This window comes from Callorhinus ursinus, unplaced genomic scaffold (assembly GCF_003265705.2).
Source record: "Callorhinus ursinus isolate GAN/ISIS: 27379988/994484 unplaced genomic scaffold, GSC_fseal_2.0 scaffold19, whole genome shotgun sequence".
NCBI lineage: Eukaryota > Metazoa > Chordata > Mammalia > Carnivora > Otariidae > Callorhinus > Callorhinus ursinus.
In genome coordinates, this window is record NW_027397081.1 from 20904732 (window position 1) to 20928209 (window position 23478).

Below are 23478 nucleotides of genomic sequence, written 5' to 3' on the forward strand. Positions count from 1 at the left end.
AAAGCCTTATCTGCAAAGGTTTTCCAAACTGAGTAAGATAGAGACAGTTCAAGCGCAGAAATAAATACACCTGGCCCTCACCAGTCCATGACTCCCCCGGAGTCACCCATTCTCTCCTCTTTTAATTTAGAGCTTAGCCCCCACTGGGGTATCATCTCTACCCTGACAACAGGATCTGGGAGAGAAAGTGAAGGAGACATGGCCCTGACTTCCCCAAGCTCTCAATCAAAGCTCCACAAAGCTCAGTGGGTTTTCTTTCTAGTCTGAGACGGACCCCGGAGTCGGCTACACCTGGGTGTGCACACTGGCTGTTATTGTGACGCCTGGGCAAGTCAGTTCATCTCTTTGAGCCTTACTTTTTTCTACTTTAAAACAGGATGATAATAAATATATTGCTGTAAAATTTAAAGACACTGATTTACAAGGGAACTAGTCTACTGCTGGCCTATAGCACACGCCCAAAGGTCTCTTTCCAACTTGTTTCCTTGTTCTTAATTTTAAGCCAGAAGATCCTTCTTCATTTAGTTCTAGGGAGTCAGGAAGAGACTTCTAAAGTGGAACCAGCCCAGAGCCCCTCCATTTGATAATAAATTTCGGTTGATGTGGGATCTCAGACAGGTATAAAGTTGTATCTAATCTTGGGAATGTATATTCCTCATCAGCTTTGGAGAAAGGGCTACAAAACTAAAAAGAAATGATCATAACCCAAAATGGACTCTACAATAATTAAATAAGGCACACGAAGGCTACCAAATTCCGAAAGAGAAAGAATCCAGAGATCTATAGCAGCAAGACAAAAACCAACACTTCCATGCCCTTCCAATTTCAAACAAATTTGAAATATAGAATATAGACTAGGAAAGCTGTGGCCGAGTCTGAAGTGAAGGTGAGTCCTTGGGTTGTTTATTGCTTTATTAGAGCAGAGGGAAGGGACACCCATTGCTTGTATAGATTCTGTGGCACCATATACACACTGGTCAACAACTAACACCTGGGTAAGTCTTCCAACTCATCACAATAAAATAAACTTTTGAACTTGGAGTGCCTTTCCTTTCCTAATGATCCCACCCTTGCAACTAAGAATCTTGTGTATTATCGAAAGGATGAGATTCTTCCATCTCCTGGACAGCAGAATCCAAATTGCTCCTTTTCCCAAAATCCACTTACTGATGTCTTGATTGAAAATCTACTGGAAGCAGATCACTGTTACTATTTCCCTTTCAAAACAGATAGAAAACCTGAGGAACAAGTGCAAAGAAGACCGCAACATCCCTCTGAAGATGGTGAGAATCATCTCTGCAGGGCCACTTTTGCAACCCCATTTCCGGAAGCCAAGATTCAAGGGATTTTGTCCTAGTCATGAATGGATATTTCTCTGATCTTAAGGCATAAGGGCTGTCAAAACAAGGCTCTGAATAATAACTTTCTGCTCACCAGTGACATAAAAAGTGAAGGACAGAACAGGGTCTTGGTTTTCCTGAACAGTGCTCAGTAGGACCGCAGTGGTTTGGCATAGACTGGCTCTAGGATATGATGAATGAGAACCAAAAAGAGGCCTCCAAGGAAGACAGCAGTGAGGAAAGCCAGCAGGACATAGCGGCCAATGAAAAAGGAATCCACAATCTGTAGAGAGAAACATCAAAAATGAAATTATGATCACTTCAGCTTGTGCTCATCTGAAATCTTTGATGAGTGGGCCCAGAGTCTGTTTGTATTTATGATTTCCAGTAACACCCTGCTCTGAGTATCCTCTGTAAATGGCTAGGAAAGAACCTTTTCTTGACTCCCTGCGCCGGAAATACAAGATAAAGGAAAGATTACTGAAGTACGGGGGAAAAATGGCTCAATTTAGGAGGAGGTTCACAAACACTGTGAAGACCTTGGATGAGCTCTTTTATGTTCTGACATCAGTTATCTGAAAGAGTTCATGAGAAGCTTGCTTGCTTAGTCTTAGAAAAGCTCATTTTTGTTGTTAACTTTTTTATTATGGAGAATTTTAAACACATATAGAAAGATAGTAATATAATAACCCCCATATATTCAAGATCAAGTCCCAAATCATCAACCCATTGCTGATTCAGGAGGGTTCCTTTTCAAAATGGAAAGGTGATTCTTTAAAACTTTCATCAGAAGAGTCCTGAACCCAAACATTCATAATCCAGCACTCCAAGGCTTAGGCTAAATGGCCATTTGCCTGAGACACTAAAATGTTGAAAGGATAGATAACGTGCCCCAAATCATCCAGCAGGCTGCCTGGCAACCAGTCATACTTGGAGCCCCAAAGCTGTTGGTCTTTGCTGACAAAACCTACACTTAGAGTTGGCTCTACCCACCTGTCTACTGTCCACTTCCAGAGCTCTACTCTCCCCAGATCCAAATGGCGGTGCTTAAATCAGGGCAGGAAAAAGCAAATTAATCTGCTGTTCGATGGGGTTCCAGGAGCAGGACCATGAATCAAGTGACAGGGTGACTTCACAGCTTCTCAAAGGGAAGGGAACCCAAAATACCCAAGAGGCAATTGTGGTAGACAGAATATGTCTACCCCAAATGTCCACATCCTAACCTCCAGAAATGGTGAATATGTTAGATTACATGGCAAAGGAGAAATAGGGTTGTAAATGGAATTGAGGTTGCTAATTGCCTGACCTTTACAATAGGGAGATTAGCCTGGATTATCCAATCCAGGTGAGCCCAGTGTAATCACAAGGGTCCTTAAACCTGGAAGAGGGAGGCAGAAGAGAAGGTCAAGGAAGAGATGGACAGATGCAAGTAGAGTCATCGAGATGTTACCTCGCTGGCTCTGAAGATGGAGCATCGGGGCCGCTAGCCAAGGGCGGCCTCTAGAAGCTGGGTGGACAAAGAAACAAATTCTTCTCCAGAACCTCCAGGAAGGAATACAGCCCTGCCAACCCCTGACTCTAGCCCAGGGAGACTGCATTTGGACTTCTAACTTACAGAACTGTAAGAAAATCCATCTGTGTTGTAAGGCACGAAGCCGGCGGTGATTTGTTATAGCAGCAACAGGAGGCTAATACTGTGGCATGACACAGAGGACCTGCCAAGTCCTCACACTGCTCTGATCGCTGAGATCCAAAGATACCAAGAAGAAAAGGGCTGCTCCAGAGATTACCCCAACAGCCAACTTACAACAAAGGTCAGTTTGATAAAACAGCTTTAACATAACTTTGACCTTGGCTCTAGTACCGAACAGGTCTCTCGCGGGCTACATGTTTGCTCGTTTGACACGTTTCACTTTTTAATTAGCCAATTAGCAGGCCTTTGGTGCAGAAGGCCCAGGTCATGTATTATTGATACAGTATCGAGCCAGGCTGCTGCAGGGGCCAGTTCTCAAAACCTGAAAATGAGAACACCAATTCTGTGGGCCACGCCGACGAACATATTTTGCTCAAACCTCCTTCTCTCCTGGGTCTGCAACTCATAGGAGAGAGGAGAGAGGGACTGAATTCAAAACAGTGTTTGCTCTGTGCGCTTCTCCCGATATTCACATCCAAAGCCATCCAGAAATACGGCCCTTCACCACTTGCTCCCTCTCCGATGGGGAAACGGAGGTGGGAGTCTATTCCTGGCCCCCACACTTGGTACTTGCACTGACAGAGTGGTTTTCAAATGCTGACAAAAATCCCTGACATGTATGGAAATGATTCCTTACATGTGTGTGGTATTATGTCCTGTGGACTTTTCAGAATGAATTTCCTCCCTTTTGCCATGATTAGTCCTAGACAGAGTTAGAAATGTGTGCCAGTTTTAGTTCGGAAGTTGTATAATTTTGTGTACTGTGGTCTAGTGTCGATGCTCACCCATGAACTCTGTGATGGCCCCCAGTATTCTGACGAGTCCCCAGCAATGAAGGTTTGCAGACAGACCTCAGCTGGAATCCTTGCTCTGACTCTTCCTATAAATGTATGACCCTGGGCAATTTACTTCACCTCTTACAGCCTCAGTGTCCTTGGAGATAATAATAGCACCTACTTTATACTGTTTAGGGTTGTCTTAGGTTTAAGTGAGATAAGGCAAACAAGGTGCTTAGCAAACAACCTCACACACAGTAATCCCTTAAAAACTGTTAAGACAGGTGCCTGGGTGGCTCAGTCAGTTCAGCGTCCGACTTGATTTCGGCTCAGGCTCATGGGATCGAGCTCTGCATCGGGCTCTGTGCTCAGTGCTCAGCTGGGGAGTCTGCTTAAGATTCTCTCTCTCTCTCCCTCTTCCTCTGCCCCTCCCCCTGTGCCCCTCCCCCCCTGCCCCCAAAATATGAGCTAATGTCATCTTTACCACTTTAAAAATGAAAATGGGAGGTTGAGAGAAAAGAAGCTGCTAGAAGGAGAGATGGGAGATAAGAAGCGCCCAAGTCAGGAATGAAGCAGACGGGTAAGGTCTCCAGAAGGACTCTGAGGGAGGTGGCAACAATCCCTCTAGAGAGGTGGGTGCTGTTCGATGGGGTTCCAGGAACGCAGGCCAGCCAACCCCCCAGACAGCTGTCACTACTGCATTCAGCTGTCTCAACAACCTGTGCTTTCCATAGAAATGCTCTTTCTCCACCTATCTTCTCTATGGAAAGTACTCTTTTCACCGCACACGTGGAGGAACCAAACCCATGGAGATGGACAAGCATGCCATTCAGCACACCCAAGGCACCGCATACGCTTTGGCTAGGATCTGAGTTTCTGCACCCAGACTACCAGGATGGGGACACTTGCATTTCAGGGCCAGGCCCTGTTCCTATTCTGAACTCATTTCCTCTTCTCCAGCCCCACAGTGTCAGGTGGCTTTTGGACACACCGCTCATGCAGCTCAATGCCCAGGGGGGATGCCCTCAAATCAGGCAACTAACTGCCCCATGGTGTTACATGTGGGAATCAGAATGAGATTCTTGTCCTAGGTGAAAGGACAAGGGAATGTAAAGCTCCCTGTGAGCTTTCCCCACCCTCGTGTTAACTTTACGCTTCTAACACATTTCGGCCAGCCTGACATTGAGAGAAGAGCTCCGGGCAGGATGGAGGTCTAGACCAAGGGAGACAAGAGTTATGATGCAGGAGGCAAAATAAAGCCAACAGTTTTACCTTCATTTCGACCTCTGGGGCTGGGACTTCACTGGCTCGAGGGAAGAGCAGCAGAACTGATGTGATGATCAGAGCACCGAGGAACACAAAAACGACAGAGAACCTGGGGTCAAAAGACAGAATGTTATGAGCACGGTTTACAGATTCCTCTCTCATCAGTTAGGTCTGGAGAGGCTCTTCCCTGGAGCCAATATTCTAAATTCCAGTCTCTTAACAAGGCCCAGAGCCCTGCTGCCCACACTGTCCAGGGAATTTAGAAATGCTCTCCCCTTCAGCCCAGAGCCCTTCTTCCTAGACAGGTCCCCAACTGGGTGCATTCCTGTTGATTCCTGGTAATCCCAAATGCCTAAGAATGGGAATGGGTACTTTTTATTTTGCCTCTGTGCATTCATAATCATGAAAAATCAAATCAGCCCTTCCCTCTTCTTAACTTCTTTGCCTGTCTTTAGCTGGAAGACTCTGGCAAATCACATAGCTTACTGCTTCATCCTGACACTGTCTGGCCAGAGCGCACAACTCTGCGGCCTTCGGAGCGTCTGCAGTGTCCCCAGGCCCAGGTTAGAGCCTCAGGGACTGGACCAAGCATGTGCCCTAAGTCTGAATAATTCTGAAACACACACATACACGCCCAAGAAATTCAACAGGCAGCGAACACACATTTCCTTTTTGTCGCTTCTGTCCCCCCCCCCATTGCCTCCACAGTGAGAGCTGGAAAATACCACTTGCCTTCTCCTCTGCGTCAGAGCATAAATAACGCAGTCAGTGCTTATGATACCAGGTTAAAATGCAACTCATTCAAACTGCCAGTAATGACAAAAACGATCTTCTGGATTCTAAATGTTTAATGAGCATCAGCGGTTTCACTTCTAACTGCTTTTACCTTGGACTCCCAGCTGGAGAGGAGGCCTTACCTGGCTAGCCCGGAGGCTCTGGATAGCAGCACACACAGCAGCAGCACCAACACCCAGAGCAGGGCTAAGATGAACACGCCGGCCCCTACCCCGAGCACGGTGCCAGCCATCTGCGGGGGAGATGAAGCGTGAGCACTGCACCCCACTCAGCCCCGGGGCCCCCCGGGCACTACGCACCCTATGCCCCCTGCACCAGTTCTGCCTGTCTTCCTCCCGCTCCTGGCTTGTGTGAGGGCCTGCAGACAAATGCAAATACAAATACAGAAAGTCTGAACTCAGTCTGATGAACTTCTGATGATTGGTGTGATAGGAGGATTAATTGGTACAGGTCTTTGGGGAAGTCCACTCCCTTCATAGGAATTAGAAAATTAAAACCCTGGAGCGCCTGGGTGGCTCAGTCAGTTAAGCATCTGCCTTTGGCTCAGGTCATGATCTCAGGGTCCTGGGATCCAGCCCCGCATTGGGCTCCCTGCTCAGCGGGAAGCCTGCTTCTCCCTCTCCCACTCCCCCTGCTTGTGCTCTCTCGCTAGCTCTCTGACAGATAAATGAATAAAATCTTGAATGAATGGAAGGAAGGAAGGAAGGAAGGAAGGAAGGAAGGAAGGAAGGAAGGAAGGAAGGAGGGAAAGAAGGAAGGAAGAAACTTAAAACCCCAAGCCTTTGTTTTAGGTGAGGACAGAGAGGTTGCTTTCTGCTCTGTGTGGGTCACTTCAACTCTGCTATCGGAGTTCTAGTTTGGCTTTCCTGACCCACAGCAGCAGGCTGAACTCTCTCCTGACAGAAACGCTAATGGAGGGCTGTGAAGGCACCAGGATCCAAACGCTACGGAGCCCATGGGCACACTGAGGCTCTCAGGGTAAGTCTGTGGTGTGAGCTTTAACTCCCCGGACGATCACAAGACAGAAATGTCCCCCGCTATTGTTGAGTTTTTCTTCACGAAAGGAAGCAAACTCCTAAGTCCTTGCAGAAGATGAGGACGATGAAGAAGAAAGGAGCCACCACTCTATTTGAGCATTCACGGTGTGCTGAGTACCTTACAAACACGTTTCATCTAATCACGGCAACAGGCCTCTGAGGTAGGTCTTATTACAGCCGTGTCACAGAAGACGTAACTGAGGTGTAATGCGGAGGGCTATGTATTAACAAACCAGTGGCTTACGGTAGAACAGTATTCTCTCACAGTTCTGGAGGCCAGAAATCTGAAATCATGGTGCTAGCCAGGCCGAGCTTCCTCCAAAGGCTCTAGGAGAGAATGCTTCCAGGCTCTTCTAGTGTCTGGAGGGCCCGGCATTGCTTGGCTTGCAGCTGCATGGTTCCAATCTCTGCTTCCGTCTTCCCATGGCCTTCTCCTTTGTGTCTCTGTCTCTTCCTCCTCTGTCTCTTATGGGGACATTTGTAGTGGATTTAGGGTCCACCCAAAGAATCTGGTTTGATCTCTTCTCGAGATCCTTAATTATGTCTGCAAAGACCCTTCTTCCACGTAAGGTCATATTCACAGGTTCTAGGGATTAGGATGTGGGCACAGTCTTTTGGGGGGCCACCATTTGACCCACCCCACTGAGTCTGGAGCACCCCCCGATTTTCCCCTTCAGTATCAGAGACAAATCTTAAGCGAATAAACTCCTCCTTAGTCGACGGTTTTTTTTTATCCTGATGGTTTAAATACCACAAAAATTACTATCTATGACAAGTTCTGTTATAAAGGCATTGGAAAGATTGGAAAGGAAGCCCTGGGCATAAACTGCCAAACAAACAAACATTTATTCAATCAAAAACTATTCTGTGCCACAGTCTGGGGATCACAAGGGTAAATAAGACATATCTTCTGACAGAAGCTGCAGGCCCACTGGAGAACACTGTCACGTAAACAACTATCCACACCACACTCTGATAAGGAGACAAAGTACAAAGTGGGACAAAGTGGGAGCTGAGGTAGTGCAAAGGGAGAAGGGCTTCACCGAGGAGGTGACTTCCCGCAGGCCCAGACGGGAAAGGATCCGTGTGGCAAGATGACAGGCAGGGGGAGGGGTGGGCCAAGAGAGGAGTGGCAGCAGATGGGCTGGGCTCTCACTTGCCTCTCTAACCTAACTGGGGCGCATCCCCCACCCCCATTTAGAGCACACGGTATCACCTCAGTAACTCTAAACTGCCAAGTGTTTCCCTACCTCTGGGTCCTTGCACTTGCTGTTTCCACTGCCTGGAATTAACCCACAGGCCCCAGCGAACCTTCCACTATTTGCAAGGTAGGCTTCTCCTCATCTGTCTGATCTCAGCTTTAAATATGACCTCCTCAGAAAGGTCTTCCCTGATGGCTCTGGCTAAAGTAACCCCAAGCAATTACTCTCCATCACTCCTTATTTCCTTCAGGGTACATGTCACAAACTACAGTTCACATTTTTACTTACTATTTACAGGTTTGCCTTCTGTGTCTCCAACCAGTATAGCAAACTCTACGAGGGCAGAGATTTTTATATCTTGCTTACCCCAGTATCCCCAGTTCTTAGCACAGACATTATAAGTAAGAAATATTCATTTGATGAATAAATGAAGCAGTGCTAACAAGTCCACAGAAATCAAGTGAAGGGCTGATAGGATCATATTTAGCTTTAGAAAGAGGACTACAACTTCTGGTCAATATGCTGGACAGACCTAACAAGGGAAGAACCTCATACCTCATACCTCTATGACAGTGAACACATAGAAATGCTTAGTAAAAGCGAGCAAAAAGAATTCAATACACAGCGGGGCTCGGAAGCAATAAAGGAAAACACTTAAGTACCATAAATGAAAGCATAATTCAAAATCTGAGTGGTAAGCAGACCCAAAGGTCTAGAGGGGTACTGAAACCAGCTACAGACCTTTGGAGTGGTCCCTCCTGGACAGATGAGGTCTCAGACCCATGATACAGAGAATCAGAACAGAGAACAAGGCATAAAGATAAGCCCAGAAAGGGCCCACCCGTCTTCGAAATAGGGACTAAAACATTTGCTGCTGCCTTTGTTGGAACGAAGTTGGCCAAGTACCTCAGGCCATGAGTGAAAAAAGACTAACCCAAGAGAAATCTGAATCCCAATCCGACACCACATGCAAGTGTGGGGTTCAAATCATACTACCAAAGTGGAATGGGAATCTCGAGAAGTAAGATTCACATAAAACCAGTCTAAAAGTGAGAAACTCGTAGGATCCCGGCAGAGACAACTGAAACCTCTCTGTAGGGATGCCACACAAGTCAGCATGCAAGGCTCTCACCAACTTGGGTATAAAATAAAAATGTTTTCAGACAAAGACTGAAATGGAGTTCACCTGTCATTGCTGTACTTGAGCAAGAATGAAAATGAACCAAGAAAGAAGGCATGAGATGTAAGGAGGAATGGTAAGAAAAATACTGGGTAATATTAATAGTAAAGATTTCTGAAATGATGAGAAGGCCTAATTGTTTGAGGAGTTAAAAACCAGGAAGAACAACAGCAACACATTTATGGATGTGTCTCTTCAGGCAAGGGAACCAAAAGCAAAAATAAACTATTAGGATTACACCAAAATAAAAAGCTTTTGAACAAAGGAAACTATCAATAAAACAAAAAGGCAACCTAGTGAATGGGAGAAGATATTTGCAAATGATATATCCCATAAGGGGTTAATATCCAAAATACATAAAGAACTTCTACAATTCAACACCAAAAAACAATCTAATGAAAAAATGGGTAGATGACCTGAATAAACATTTTTCCAAAGACATCCAGATGGCCAACAGACACATGAAAAGATGCTCAACATCACTCATCATCAGGGAAGTGCAAATCAAAACCACAATGAGATATTATAACACACTAGTCAGAATGGCTAGACAAGAAAAAAAAACAAACCAAGAAATAACAAGGGTTAGTGAGGATGTGGAGAAAAAGGAACCCTCATACACTACTGGTGGAACGTAAATTGGTACAACCACTTGGAAAACAGTATGGAGGTTCCTCCAAAAATTAAAAATAGAAATACCCTATGATTCAATAATTCCACTACTGGAAATTCACCCAAAGAAAACGGAAACACTAATTTGAGCAGCCCTATGTTTACTGCAGCATTATTTACACTAGCCAAGATATGGAAACAACCTAAGTGTCCATGGATAGAAGAATGGATAAAGATCTGGCTGGCACACACACATACACACACAGTGGAATATTACTCAGCCATAAAAAAGAGTGAAATCTTGCCATTTGCAACAACATGGATGGACCTAGAGAGTATTATGCTAAGTGAAATAAGTCATTCAGAGAAAGACAAATACCATATGATTTCACCATATGTGCAATTTCAGAAACAAAACAAGTGAACAAATAAAAGGCCAGACTCTTAAATACAGAGACCAAACTGGTGTTTGCCCTAGAGGAAGGTATGAGGAGTACAGGTGAAATAGATGAAGGGGATTAAAAGGTACAAACTTCCAGTTATAAAATAAGTAAGTCACGGAGATTCAATATGTCGTATACCTGAAACTAATATAACACCGTATGTCAATTACACTTCAATAATAAAAAAATAAAAACAAAGAAGAGCTAAAGTATTTGTTAACAGTTACGTGGAAGATGAGAAAGAACAGTTCCAAGTGAAATCATTGGTTATTACTTTGCACTGGAGGAGATGAAAGTTAATGATTACCTGTAGGCTTTGTTAAGCTAAATCTGCATGTTAAAAACACATAGGCAAAAAAAAAAAAAAAAAAAAAAAACCACACACACACATAGGTAAACACCAAATAAAAGAAATAGGGTAAGTAACCTTCACACTAATAGAGTGAAAAAGATAAAGGAAGAAGGCAGAAGGCAGGAGGGGAAAGAAAGAAAAAGCAAGGAAAACAGAAAATACAAAATAAGATTGTAAAATAAACCCAAATATAACAGTAATCATAGTAAACACACACAGATTATGCTTCAAGATCCCTTGTACAACAATGTGAATATCCTTAAGAAAACTTAACCAAACACTTAAACATGGTTAAGATAGTAAATTTTAGGTGTGTGTGTGGGGTTTTTTTTTTTACCACAATTAAAAAAAAACCTAAACCAAACAAAATAAAATCTGGTGAAGCAATATTAGTATCAAACAAAATAGAATGGAAAGCTTTGAAAAGTATTAAGAGTTATATTCACAAAAAGAAAAACTTAACAAAAAAATACAACTCAGGACAAAAATGAACCTAAGACAAACCTTTAAAATATACAAGTCAAAAGGAATCACTGCAATAAATGGACAAACCCACAAATTTAGTGGAGATTTTAATATACCTCTCTCAGAAACTTAAAGTGGGTATATGAATGGCCAATAAGTATGTGAAAGGAGCTCAACTTCATTAGTCATCAGGAAATTGCAAATGAAAACCACACTGCAGTACCTCTAGATACCCACCAGAATGGCCATGAAGGTACAAATTTCCAGTTATAAAATAAATAAGTCACAGAGATTCAACATGTTGTACCCCTGAAACTGTATGTCAATTATACTTCAACAATAAAAAAAACAAAAATAAGGAAGAGCTAAAATATTTGTCAACAGTTACATGGAAGAGGAGAAAGGACAGTTCAAAATTAAATTCTTGGTTATTATTTTGCTCTGGAAGAGGCAACACCACCAAGTGTTGACTAAGGTATGGCGTATTGGAACCCTGATTCAGAGAAACCAAATGTCAAACACCTTTAATGAGGCAACTGCGGAAATCTGTGGACAGGATCTGGATATTTGATGGTATTAGGGAATTATTTATTTTTTTAAAAAATGTGATGATATTGGGGTGTCTGCGTGGCTCAGTGGGTTAAGTGGCTGACTCTTGGTTTCGGCTCAGGTCATGATCTCAGGGTTGTGAGATTAAGCCCCAGGTTGGGCTCTACACTGAGCGCAGAGTCTGCCTGTCCCTCTTGCTGTTCCCTCCCTCTGCTCCTCCCCTCACTCATGTTCATGCATATGCTCTCTCTCTCCCAAATGAATAAAATCTTTAAAAAAAAATGTGATGATCCTGTGGTTACATTGCTAAAAGATTACAATATACATAATAGACATACATAGACATATCACAGATAACAGGAAATTATGTCTGGGAACTTCATGATTATCCAGGGAAAGGAGGTGAAGGGTCTAACATGAAACAGAACTGGTCATGAGGTACCTGTTGAAGCTGGATCATGAGTACATGAGTGTTTGCTATACTATTTTTTATACTTTTCAATGTATTTCAAACCTTCATAGTAGAAAGATGTGTATATTTGTGTGTATAAACAGGAATAAATCCAAAGAAAGGTGTGTAAGATTTTTACAGCAAAAATTGTTAAACTTTATTCAAAGGTATTTTAAAAAATATTTTATCTATCTATCTATCTATCTATCTATCTATCTATCTATCTAAGAACTTGTGATGGGAGGTGGGGAGAGGGACAAAGAGACTCTGTGCTGAGTGAGGAGCTCAAGACAGGGCTTGATCTCATGACCCTGAGATCATGACCTGAGCCAAAATCAAGAGTCGGAAGCTCAACCGACTGAGCCACCCAGGCACCCCCAAAGGTATTTTTTTTTTAAAGGCCTGAATAGAACAACAAAACAGACCCTAGTAGAGAAATAACTGACATTCCTGGACAGGATGGTTCAGTATTAAAAGATCTCAGTATCAATTCAATGCAATTCTAACCAAAATCTCAAATTTTTGTGGAGCTCACGGAACTTGAAAACGTATCCTAAATTCATATGTAAGAGCAAAAACCCAAGAATAGCGAAAACAATTTTGAGAACTAGGATGGAGACTTGCCTTTCTTGTTACCAACTGCCGCAAGACACATTATAAAACCAAGGTAATTAAAACAGTGTGATATGGCATAAAGACACATGGATCAGTCGAATAAAACAGAGAGCCCAGAAACAGATCCCTGCATTTATAAGAACTTGGTACAGGACAGAGTTGGTTCTGATTCAGCAGGTAAAGGATTTCATCGATGGTGTTGGGACAAATGATTATCCAAGCAGAAAACGGTAATACTCGACCTCTACTTTATGTTATATACAAGCCAATTTTAAATGGAAAGTAATTCATCATAAAACAGCATATGTTTAAATATACAAATGTTCAGGCTGACTACACTAGAATACATAATGAAGTACAGCAGTCAGATGCTTGCACCTAAACTTAGAATCACCATGAGCGCAAAAGCTACAAATGTGGGCTCATGCAGGTGTGCTGTATGGCAACTCAAATACCACGAGCTGGGCTGCCTTCAGCTATGCGATTTTCTCAAGTGATGAACAACTCTTGTTAAAGTTCCAAAACACAAGTAAGTATAATTCCCCTTGATTTACATTTGAGTTGCATTCCTGGAAATTTTACTATGTCAAACTGTGCCAAAAAAGACATGTTTATACGAAAAATGGAGTTAGGTTCTAGGCTGAGATTAGAAATGAGTATCCTGTGGGACACTCGAAAATGGTACAGGATGCAGGACAACTCTTCACTGCAGAACATCTAGCATCCCCAGCCCTGCTCTGTAAACCCCGGTAAGTGCCTCCAAATCACAATAATAACCAAATGTGCTCTCACAGATTCCAAAATGACCAACAGGGCAGTACCATCCCCTTGGAGAACCAATGCTCTAGAAAAACTCTTGCATAAAGAGACATGTACAAGGATGTTCATTGCAGTTTTTTTTCAAAATAGCAGAACATCTGAAAAAACCTAATAAGGGAATGAAAACAATATTATATACTCATAATGAACACTTAGAATGAACCTGGCTATCTGTATTGATATGAATGTTATCTCGAAAACAATGTTGAGTGATAAAAGCAAATTACCAAATGAAGCCCACAGTATGATACTACTATTTTCAAAATTTAAAAAGTAATAAAAGTAAGCAACTGTGCCACTCAGTGGTGCAAAGTAGGCATTTGATTCTTGGTTTCAGCTCAGGTCATGATCTCAGGGTCATGAGCTAGAGCTCTGCGTAGGGCTCTCGCTCAGCGTGGAGTCTGCTTAAGCTGCTCTCTCCCTCTTCCTCTGCCCCCCTCCCCGTCTTGCAATCTCTCACACATGCTCTCTAATTTAAAAAAAAAGTAATATACTGTTTATGAAGTACATATATACTGTACAAATATAAATACATGGGCATGAATGATGCACAATTTCAAAAGAGTGTTTGCCTCTAGGGAGGGAAGAAGGCAGGCAAATGGGGCCAGAAAAGAGAACAAAAGGGATCACAATTTAATATGATGTTTTATTTACTTAAAAGAAAAAACTTAAGCAGATGTGCCAAAATGTTAATGTTTGTTAATCTAGTTAGTAGGGCATAGGTATCTGTTATACTACCCAGTGTAATATTCTCTATTTATGAAATTCTTGAGAGAATTCTTAATTTTTAAAGAGGTAGCTGGTGGCTCAGTGCGTATGAATCGAGATCAGAGACCAGATTGGTGACCAGTAGGGAACTCTCTGGACAAGGGATGATGACGGTCTGGACTCCTGCCTTAGCTGTGGAAATGGAAAGGAGGGAAAAGGTGTTAGAGATGACTCAAGTTTCCTGCTTGGTTGACTGAGCTGATAGTATACCCTAACAAGACAACTAGTTAAGTGTAATTGCTGTTTTGGGTAAATTATAAAAATAACCTGTAAAACTTGGACCAACTCTAATGCCTAGAATACAGGGCAAGTGGTGGTCGAAGTTGGTACCGTTAGAAACATGGCCTTTCAATCCCCTATGGAATATTAAAAGGTTCATCAGACACTGGGAGTCCGTATATGGCATGGCTTTAAAATAATGAGATAAATACCCCAAGCTCTTATAAGAAAACGGTTCATCACTTTATAACCAAACTGTGTACATCTTCTGGTTAAGCATGGAAAGGAAAGCCTGGATATAGTATAGAGCGCTGCTGTGGAAAAGATGTGAACATCTGGTCATTTTGTCTTGTTAATTCTGTGTGGGAATAATACTTGTGATTATTTCCCATACTGTAATAGCAAATTATTGAGTAAATACGATTAAAGTGGGGTTTTGCATTCATGTCCAGCACTTTTTCAAACCTTCTTTGAGAACAGATGGTTTAGCCAACCTGGTTTCCTGAGTAAGTCCATTTACCTAACTCTCTGGCATTTAAAGCAGGTAGACTAGAGTCAGAATAAAAGAATGTCTCAAGGGGCACCTGGGTGGCTCAGTCGTTAAGCATCTGCTTTAGGCTCAGGTCATGATCCCAGGGTCCTGGGATCCAGCCCCACATCGGGCTCCCTGCTCAGCGGGAAGCCTGCTTCTCCCTCTCCCACTCCCCCTGCTTGTGTTCCCTCTCTGCTGTGTCTCTGTCAAATAAAATCTTAAAAAAAATAAATAATAATGTCTCAATTTGAACACCCTGTTTAGTAGCTGACAACCAGAGCAACTCCAGGGCCAGTCTTCCCCCTCTGTGCGCCTGCTGTGAGGTCTTTCTTTGGAAAAGAGATTGTCCAAAACTTTTAGAGGTCTGTATAGTGAGTGCACTGCTCATTCATTTACTGTTGGTTCTACACACCTTTTCTCACAGCTCTCAGAGAAAACTGATAGGCATACATTAAGGTCCCTGACCCCTGCACATACAGCCTAATAGATTAGAAATATACTGCTCTCCGTGGCTGTCGATCATGTGTGAGAATACTAATGGCCATTACAGGATGACTTACAGTCCAGTACAAATGTGGATTCCACGGAGGGTAAGTTGGCCCTAGGGCTCCTGCTGGTGGGAGCTAGATATCTCACCCATTCCTACATTTTCAGAGTCAAGGCCTTGAAGGCAGCCGAAAACAGCGATTACAGGAATGAATGGCCCTTCTTCAGGATTCCTTTCCACTTTCCTTTATAACCATTCCAAACCTTCAAATATAATGGGGGGGGCGGGGGTCACACATTTATTTTTCTACAGTAAACATTTCACTACGGTTTGAATTTTAATGTATCAGGATAATGCTTCTACCTCTGTAATTAAGTAAAATGCAACACTGGGAAAAATAAATCGCGAAGCTACCTAAATGCCATCGATGTGACATTATCTCTTCTCACTGAGAGAAAAGGGGGTATCCGTGGATCCAGACACGTCCTTCCACCCTTTTTCCTGGGCGGTGTGTGGACCGTCTGTAAGCTATCTCGCCAGGGACTCTCCGGACAGCAGCACTCCGCGCTGTAGTCAACACCCCAGGAACTAGGGCTCTAGCGTCTCTCCCAAGGCCTGCGGCTCGTTCAAACTGACCGCAGGAAAACGTCGCCCCCAAGTCTCATCTTCAGACTGTTCGTCGGGCGACCTCCCAGTAATTGGAAAGATTAAGGCCTCGGTCATAAGGTATCTGAACCAGACACATTTCCCTTTCTTAGGAGCACGACAAAGAAAGCATCCCTCTTCCTCAGCCCCAATGAAGTATTTATTGGCCTCCGGGCCTTGGGTCCAGATCGGCGGTAAGGGTGATGTGAGAGTCCGCGCACAGCCATCCGCCCACGCGGTCTTCCAGCCTCAGCCCCAGCCTTGGCCATTGTCCCTTCGCAGCCGCCCCCCACTTTCCTCGCCTACCCCCCACCTGGCTCTCCCTCTCCCAGGTCCCCTACTCACATCTCATGGTCCGGCCAGTTCCACCCCACAGAGGCTTCGGTCTACTTATGACGAATCACAAGTGGGCTTTCATCCAGGCGATTCCATATTCGCTAATCAGCGCCGCTCTTTCAACGCCCAGCTTCCTTCTCATTTGCTTACGTCCGCAGCGCCTCCAGACAACGCTAAGCGTGGTGGGTGGGCACGTCGCACTTCGTTACGCCCTCCGATTGGTCGGTGCTATTGGTCCCGAGACCGGCCTCAAGTTCGATTGGATCGAGGCAGTCCGGGCTCCGCCTCCCGTCCCACCTCGTTGTCAATCACACCATCTCTTAGGTAACCCGCAGAACCAATGGTCAGTCTAGCGTGGGGGCGGGTTGTTAGGCCGGAGAGAGCTGCTCTCCCGGCCTCCCTCGCTGTTACTATGGAGACTGTACAGCTGGGGTGTGAAGCGGAGGAGGGCAACCCCTTACCCTCGTCTCGAAGTCCGGAGATTTGTACAGCAGTCTAGACGTTAATATCTGTTTCGGAGTCTGATAGGCGTCTCAGTCCCCGACCCACTGGTTTGGGTGGGCGGCGGGACTCCGGGGGCAAGTCAGATTAGGCCTCGGAGAGGTGGGGTCAGGCCCTGTCATTAAGGGTCCCTAAAACCTCCCACCTCCGGACGGAACCGAGTCCGTAGCACAAGTTGTATGTACCAACATCATATTTTCCTTTATCCTTGCCTCGCCGTACTTTATTTGGAGTTGTTCTTGTGTTAGCCTTAGGAAGTAGACTATGGCAAGGATCATTCTTCTCATGGGACAGACTGAGGAAACGAGGCCAGGGTCAATCAAGTAAATCGGTAGCCACACCTCCAGGCAGCTGGAACTGGCCCATGCTTTAGTAGACTGCTCTTATCTAACTGCAAACTAAAACTCGCCGTGATTTTGTTCCAAAGCTATGTATGGCCCGTTAGACCAAAACATCCATCCATAAATCAGGCCAACCAGTGGAAACAGGACAGAGGACTCATGCTCCACGGCTGAATCAGGAAGGGAAAACAGACAACACTCAAACAAACAATACCAAATTTGAGAACTGCAGTACTTGAATCTTTGACCTTAGACATCATTCTGAAACATCATGAAGCAAACTATTCAGTCCTGGAACATTGAAGCTCTGATGTAAGGAATTCAGCTCCTGCACCATAGCTTTATGAATAAAATGGAGGAAGATGGTTGAATTCCATTGAATGTAAGTCTCAAATTTACTTTCAGGGTTTCATTTGTAGTCATATGTCCTAACCAACTATTTCTTAGGTGTTTAACAACTGAACCACTTGGCCCAATGCGCAGCTCTGAGGTTAAGAAAGCCATTATTTTGATTAATTCATTTCATTGGAATTGAGTGTTAACTGTAGCTAAGCACTGGTAGGGACTATGAGGATACAAAAAATACCATGTGATTCCTGCCCTCCTTAATAAGCTGTGGTTTGTTACTGCCAACAGCATATGAAACATTAGGAGACACTTTAAGGCAAGATATAACATGAGCCAAACTTAATTTGCCCCCATAATAATAATAATACTTCATATTTGCAGAGCATTTTGTAGGTTTAAGAGCACTTCTTCACTCATATTCTTTGGGGAAATAGTGTTTTGGCTGGAGTTAATTGGGGGTCTTCGTGGTATAGCTAGCATGAATGCTGGGCCCTGGAATATGGGTAGGAATGGAAAAGGTGGAACAGAGATGGAAGGGAATCCGGGGAAAGAAAATAGTTTGAACTAAGAGATTGAGACAAGAATGAGCACTGAGTATCTGGGGAATAATGTGGAGACTGGTCTAAGCCAGAGTGGAGACAAATAATGGAAAATAACACTGTTTAGACCAAGTGGTCAGGAGTTCTTAATGTTTGGGGGAGAAAGTATTCCAAAGTTTGAGATTGGAAAAGTTAACCTTCTTACACTTCAAATGATCAAGCTGACTTTAGTTAAATTATAAATTAAGAATAAGGCATAACTGAGAAGGCACTTCAGACCTCTTACATCTTCCTGAATGGATGTAACATTTTAGGTTTCCTCTCACATCAAGGGACCCTCCCCGCTAGCCCCACCTCTATCTCATCCCTTAACTGGGACGAGGTATTAGTTTTCTGATTAAATAATGATATTCTACCCTCTCATTGAAATTGAGAGAAGTGCTGTCACCATAGCACTCCATCTTTTGCCATCTCTTAATCAAAGTTCACTCTAGAGAAGATTGATTACTTGACTATCCAATCTTTCTCCTTTTAAAAATTGTCTCCTCTGTCAAGTGTTATACAGTGCCTCTCCACGTTGCTCCAAATCTCAGCTGTATACGTACACAGCTAATATTGTACTTGTAGAATGTACTTAGGCGCCATATATGTATGCATATCATTTGTTTAATTACAATTTTCTTTTCTCCTAAACAAACCAAAAAGTTCAAGCAATAACAGTACAAACCAGTGCCCAGTTGCCTCTTTCTTTAATGTGTAAAATCATTTGTTATGCTGTCTGATAGAGGTAGGGAAGCAAAAAGACTATGGCAAGGAGTAAGGAGTGATTTCAGGAGAAGGCATAAAATTTTCATGTTTATTTTATAGTCAGAACTTTCTCTGCCAGGGAGTCCTAAATTCTTTTATATAAATTTTCTCTTGTGTGATTATTTGAGCATTTCTGTAGGTCTGAAAATGTACCCGACACCTAAGTGATTGTTGGTTATTAACTGAGACTCAAAAGCTACCATTGTTCTATTCTGCTAATTGGGAAACTGGGTAAACAAAAATTTCTCCCAGTACAATTGTCACTTGTTGAACCCAAGTTACTGGCTTTCTAAGATCATCCAGAATTACCACCATGATGTTCCAGGTCATAATATTTACCTGATGCTGTAGACCAGGGGTCAGCAAATTACAGTCTGGGGGCCTCATCTGGCCTGCCATCTATTTTTTGTATGACCGGCAAGCTAAGAATGAATTTTACATTTTTAAATGGTTAGGGAAAAAACAAAAGAAAACTGTGAAAACTATAGGAAACTCAAGTCTCAGTATAAGTAAAGTTTTGCTGGAACACAGGTGTGCAAGCAGTTTGTCTATGGCTGCTTTCACTTTACAACATCAGAGCTGAGTAGTTAATACAGAGACTATATGGCCCCTAAGCCTGAAATATTTACTGCTGGGCCATTAAGAAAAAGTTTTGAACCTTACTATCTTAGAAGTCTCTAATGATGGGCACCTGGATGGCTCAGTCAGCTAAGCATCTGCCTTCGGCTCAGGTCATGATCCCAGGGTCCTGGGATGGAGCCCCATATCAGGCTCCCTGCTCAGTGGAGAGTCTGCTTCCCCCGCTCCCTCTGCCCCTGCTCATGATCTGTCTCTCTCAAATAAATAAATAAAATCTTTTTTTTTTAAAGAGGTCTCTAATAAATCAGGTCCCATGGAATGTTGGAACCAAAACAGACTTTGGAAATCATGTCAATAAAAAACAAAACAAAAACTAACATTGATAGCGATAAATTATTTCTTGCCTAAAACCACATAGTCTGTGGACAGAGCTGGTATTAGAATCCTGGTTCCTCTGGCCCAAGGTTTCCTGCATCCATGCTGTGTCTTTTCTCATATAGAGCTTATCTTACTTAGGATAGGATAGGTGTTGTATAGTCTGGAGGCAAGGAGAATTCATCAGATCTTTCCTAATTCTAATCCCCTATCTCATCCAGACAAATACAGTGCACAATAATCAGTTGATAGATCCTTGGACTTGCATTATTTCAGCCCATATGAGTTGTCTTCTGTTTTTCATTTTTTTCTCATTTCTCAAAGGTATATGACCATGATGAAAACTTTCTCCTTTTACGTTTTTTTTTTTTTTAAATCTCTTTTCCTCCTTCAACAAAGGAATTCAGAGGTGACTGAGTCTCTATTCCAGTCTAAGTTTCTTCAGGGAGATGAGGATGATTAGGAAGCCATAGGACGCACAGTTATTACTCTGGAGTCCATGGATGGGCCATATGTGCGGAGAAGGGAGGGAGAGTGTCCACAGACCCCCTTGAATGGTAAGGCTTAGTGGGTGTGTGCATGTGTAGGCTTTTCTGGGGAGAGTGTCCATAGCTTTCTTCAGATTTTTAAGAGTCCATGACCCCAAGAAGATTCAGAATTATAGGTATATAAAAAAGAGATGTGTCTGTGGGAGAAAACTGCTCAGATGTGTGGCAGGGGAGACTGATCTGGGTTCTCAGGTCTCTGAGACCTCAGCTGATATGAGGGGAGAACTCTCTGCCCACTTACCTCAGCCCACCCAAGTTTTTTACCTTCTCTGCCAGTCATAGAGGTGATAAAAATTCATCAGATTCACGTAACGGTTGAACTCCGATGGTGATGAAATCCCAGTATAATTCTCTCCGAAGCATGTTCTGATTAATAGAAACTGCAGAGGAACTAATTTTATGAAAATAGCAAATGGGATTGTTTTAGCTGAAGCAAGCCGGGAGAGCGGGTGCTCTTCTTCAGCGGGTGCTGAAGCCGAGCGAAAGATGCAAACAGCCCCATTGTGCAGAGCTGACAGCTCCAATCTGGCCGTTTATTTATTAAACGTCTTTCCGCTGTAAATTATTGAGCCTGGATTCTGGGAGATGAAGGAGCTGACAGGATAAGACAATAGGATAGAAAGCAAACCTGCACAGCTTCCTTCAGCATTATCGCAGCATTGTGTCTTACGAAAGCCTCTGCTTCCCCTGGTTTGGGGAAGGGGGTGAGTTCCCTCTTTGGTGGGCCTCCGAAACAGATGAGACAAGTAACAGGCTTTTAATTTCTGAAGTATTTGTCCATTCTTAACAAGTCAGAATGTCCTTCAGAGAAAATTCAACCTGTTGGCTCAACAACTGAGAGCCAGGTATTTTGTCTATTTTCCAAAAGGACTGCTTCGCTCCCACAAGGAAGAACCAAATTACATGTTTTAGTCTACTCAGCCGCCGAAAGATTGAGTCCATTTGGCTTATATGAGAGCTGGGAAGGTTTTTCATGCTGGAAGAAGTTCTAAGGTCTATTCCTCTGCTGGTTGGCAGAGAAGCAGTTGAATTCGGATTATGCTAGTAATCATTTGAACAGCCAGAGTTCTGGAAAATAGGAGAGGAGCTGGGCCAGGGGGCAAGAGCCTCCATTGCCTGGTCAGGCACTGTCTACTCATTGGCTCAAGGCAAGTGATCATATATCATTAGTATGGATGCCTAAGGGTAGGGCCATTCATTCATGGGCTCATTCATTTGACAATTATTTATACTGAGTATCACTGGGTGCCTTGCCCTGTTCCAGACTGTGGGGGTAAAGAATGAACAAAAAAAGTCCCTGCTCTCATGGAATTTACATTCTAGTGGGAGAAGCCAGATAATCAACAAATAAATATGTGAAACATCTGTGGGTTTCAAGTGCTATGAAGAAGAAAAGCAGGATAAAGGAACAGAGAATAATGAGGGGCATGTAGATTGAGGGGTGTTATTTGACACAGGGTCATGAAGAAAGACCTCTCTCCTGAGGTGACATCTTAGCAGTGGCCTAAAGGAAGTGAGAGAGTGAAGAGCCAAGGGCCTAGTCTGCAGGCATTGTCCAAGAAGAGCAAAGGAGGCCAGTGTGGCTGGAGCTGGGGGTGGTGCACAGGGGGCCTGGTAAGCCTTGAGCTTTCCTCTGAGTGACATGGGAAGCCATTTGGAAGCTTTTTGAGCAGAGGAGTGACTGGATTTAACTTGCCAAGATCAACCACAGAATGAGTATGCCAAATACCAGTTCGTACAACCTATGGTCAGAATGGGGCCCGATTCCCATAAGACCAAGGCCTTAACTAGCTTTTGGTGATTCCTCCCCAGAATGTGGGGTGCAAAGGCTCATTTCATGTCTCCTCATCTCCAGTGGGGGTGGGATTTCTTTGTTCTTTGTAAAATGGCATCCTCTCCTGGAGAGCGCCAAGGGTGATGATAAGGTGGAGTTTAATGTCCCTTTGTTCTCCTACAGACCGGGAGGAGGATATAAAGCCTCAAACAGCAGGAGGATCTGTTGTTACCACTGTTGCCACTGGCCCTAGCCTCTGGGTTCACTGTCTAGGCGTCCTTTTCTGGCAGAGCTGACATAAAGCAACCGACCAGCAAGAGAAGGATTCCGTGAGTTCTGATTTCCCCAATTCTTGTGAAGGAGAGGCCGGCAGCCTGAGAGACACACACCAGGCAGCTGCAGGGAGGATATATATGGCAAAACTCAGCTGGAGCCTATACAGGAACATTTGGTGGGTGGGAGAAGGAAACTCGCCATGCTTTCGGGAAAGTGTGAGAGTATTAGAAGAACCATGGGGTTTCTGGATTAGCAGATGTCTTGAGGCATTGTTACAGCCCATGACAGGCCTGAGCCCCATGCTTCCTTACAAGATGTGAAGTTCACTGTGCCGGAGAAGCAGCTGAAAAATGCTCCCGTTCGGCTGAGGTCACACCAGTAAGCACTCAGTCTGTTCCATCAGGGCATTTCCGAAGAGGGTCAAGCTGAGCTTGTAGGTAGTGTAGAAACCACCGTTCTTGGGCTCTGAGTGAGAGGAGATGGCTGGAATGGAGGGATTTTAAAATATGGACACAAATCTTATTTGAGCTCCCAGCTACTCAGATTGAAAGGCTTTTTATAGGTTGGTGCTGTGTTCTGGGATTGAAAGACCTCATACTTAGGAAGAAGATCTAAGAGGTAAAACAGGTTTAGGAATATAACTCTCTCAGGAGCACACAAATACCTAGGTATGGCTTGAGCTTGAGAGGGTTGTCTCATAAATATTCCAGCCTGAGAGGGTAGTCTCATAAATACTCCACATTTTTTAATGGCAAGGAGCCCTGTCCACAAGGAGGAAAAGAAGCTTTGAGGATTTCGGTTCTGGGAT

The 23478-nt window shown here is 43.7% G+C and overlaps 2 protein-coding genes across 7 annotated transcripts in view; one reads left to right on the forward strand and one right to left on the reverse strand.

The window, feature by feature from the left end:
* Positions 1-894: 894 nt before the first annotated feature.
* Positions 895-16749, reverse strand: TMEM218 (transmembrane protein 218). 3 transcript variants are annotated; one of them, XM_073903916.1, is made up of 4 exons: positions 16639-16749; positions 5993-6100; positions 5082-5184; positions 895-1623 (listed from the first exon to the last, which is right to left on the reverse strand). In XM_073903916.1, coding segments are annotated over exons 1-4 (348 nt in total). In that variant the 5' UTR covers positions 16641-16749; the 3' UTR covers positions 895-1488. The 3 variants fall into 3 exon arrangements, with proteins under 3 accessions (XP_073760017.1, XP_025749789.1, XP_025749791.1); XM_025894004.2 differs by having other exon boundaries at positions 5993-6102; positions 16592-16723; XM_025894006.2 differs by lacking the exon at positions 16639-16749 and adding an exon at positions 15675-15824 and having other exon boundaries at positions 5993-6102.
* A 252-nt stretch (positions 16750-17001) lies between these two features.
* PKNOX2 (PBX/knotted 1 homeobox 2) overlaps positions 17002-23478 on the forward strand; it is a 303585-nt gene continuing 297108 nt past the window's right edge. For 2 of the 4 annotated variants that reach the window (XM_073903918.1, XM_073903926.1), the window contains exons 1-2: positions 17002-17806; positions 22578-22723. The gene's annotated coding sequence lies outside the window, so the exon portion shown is untranslated. The remainder of the gene's footprint in view (positions 17807-22577; positions 22724-23478) is intronic. The other 2 variants (XM_073903920.1, XM_073903928.1) reach the window with 1 other exon arrangement.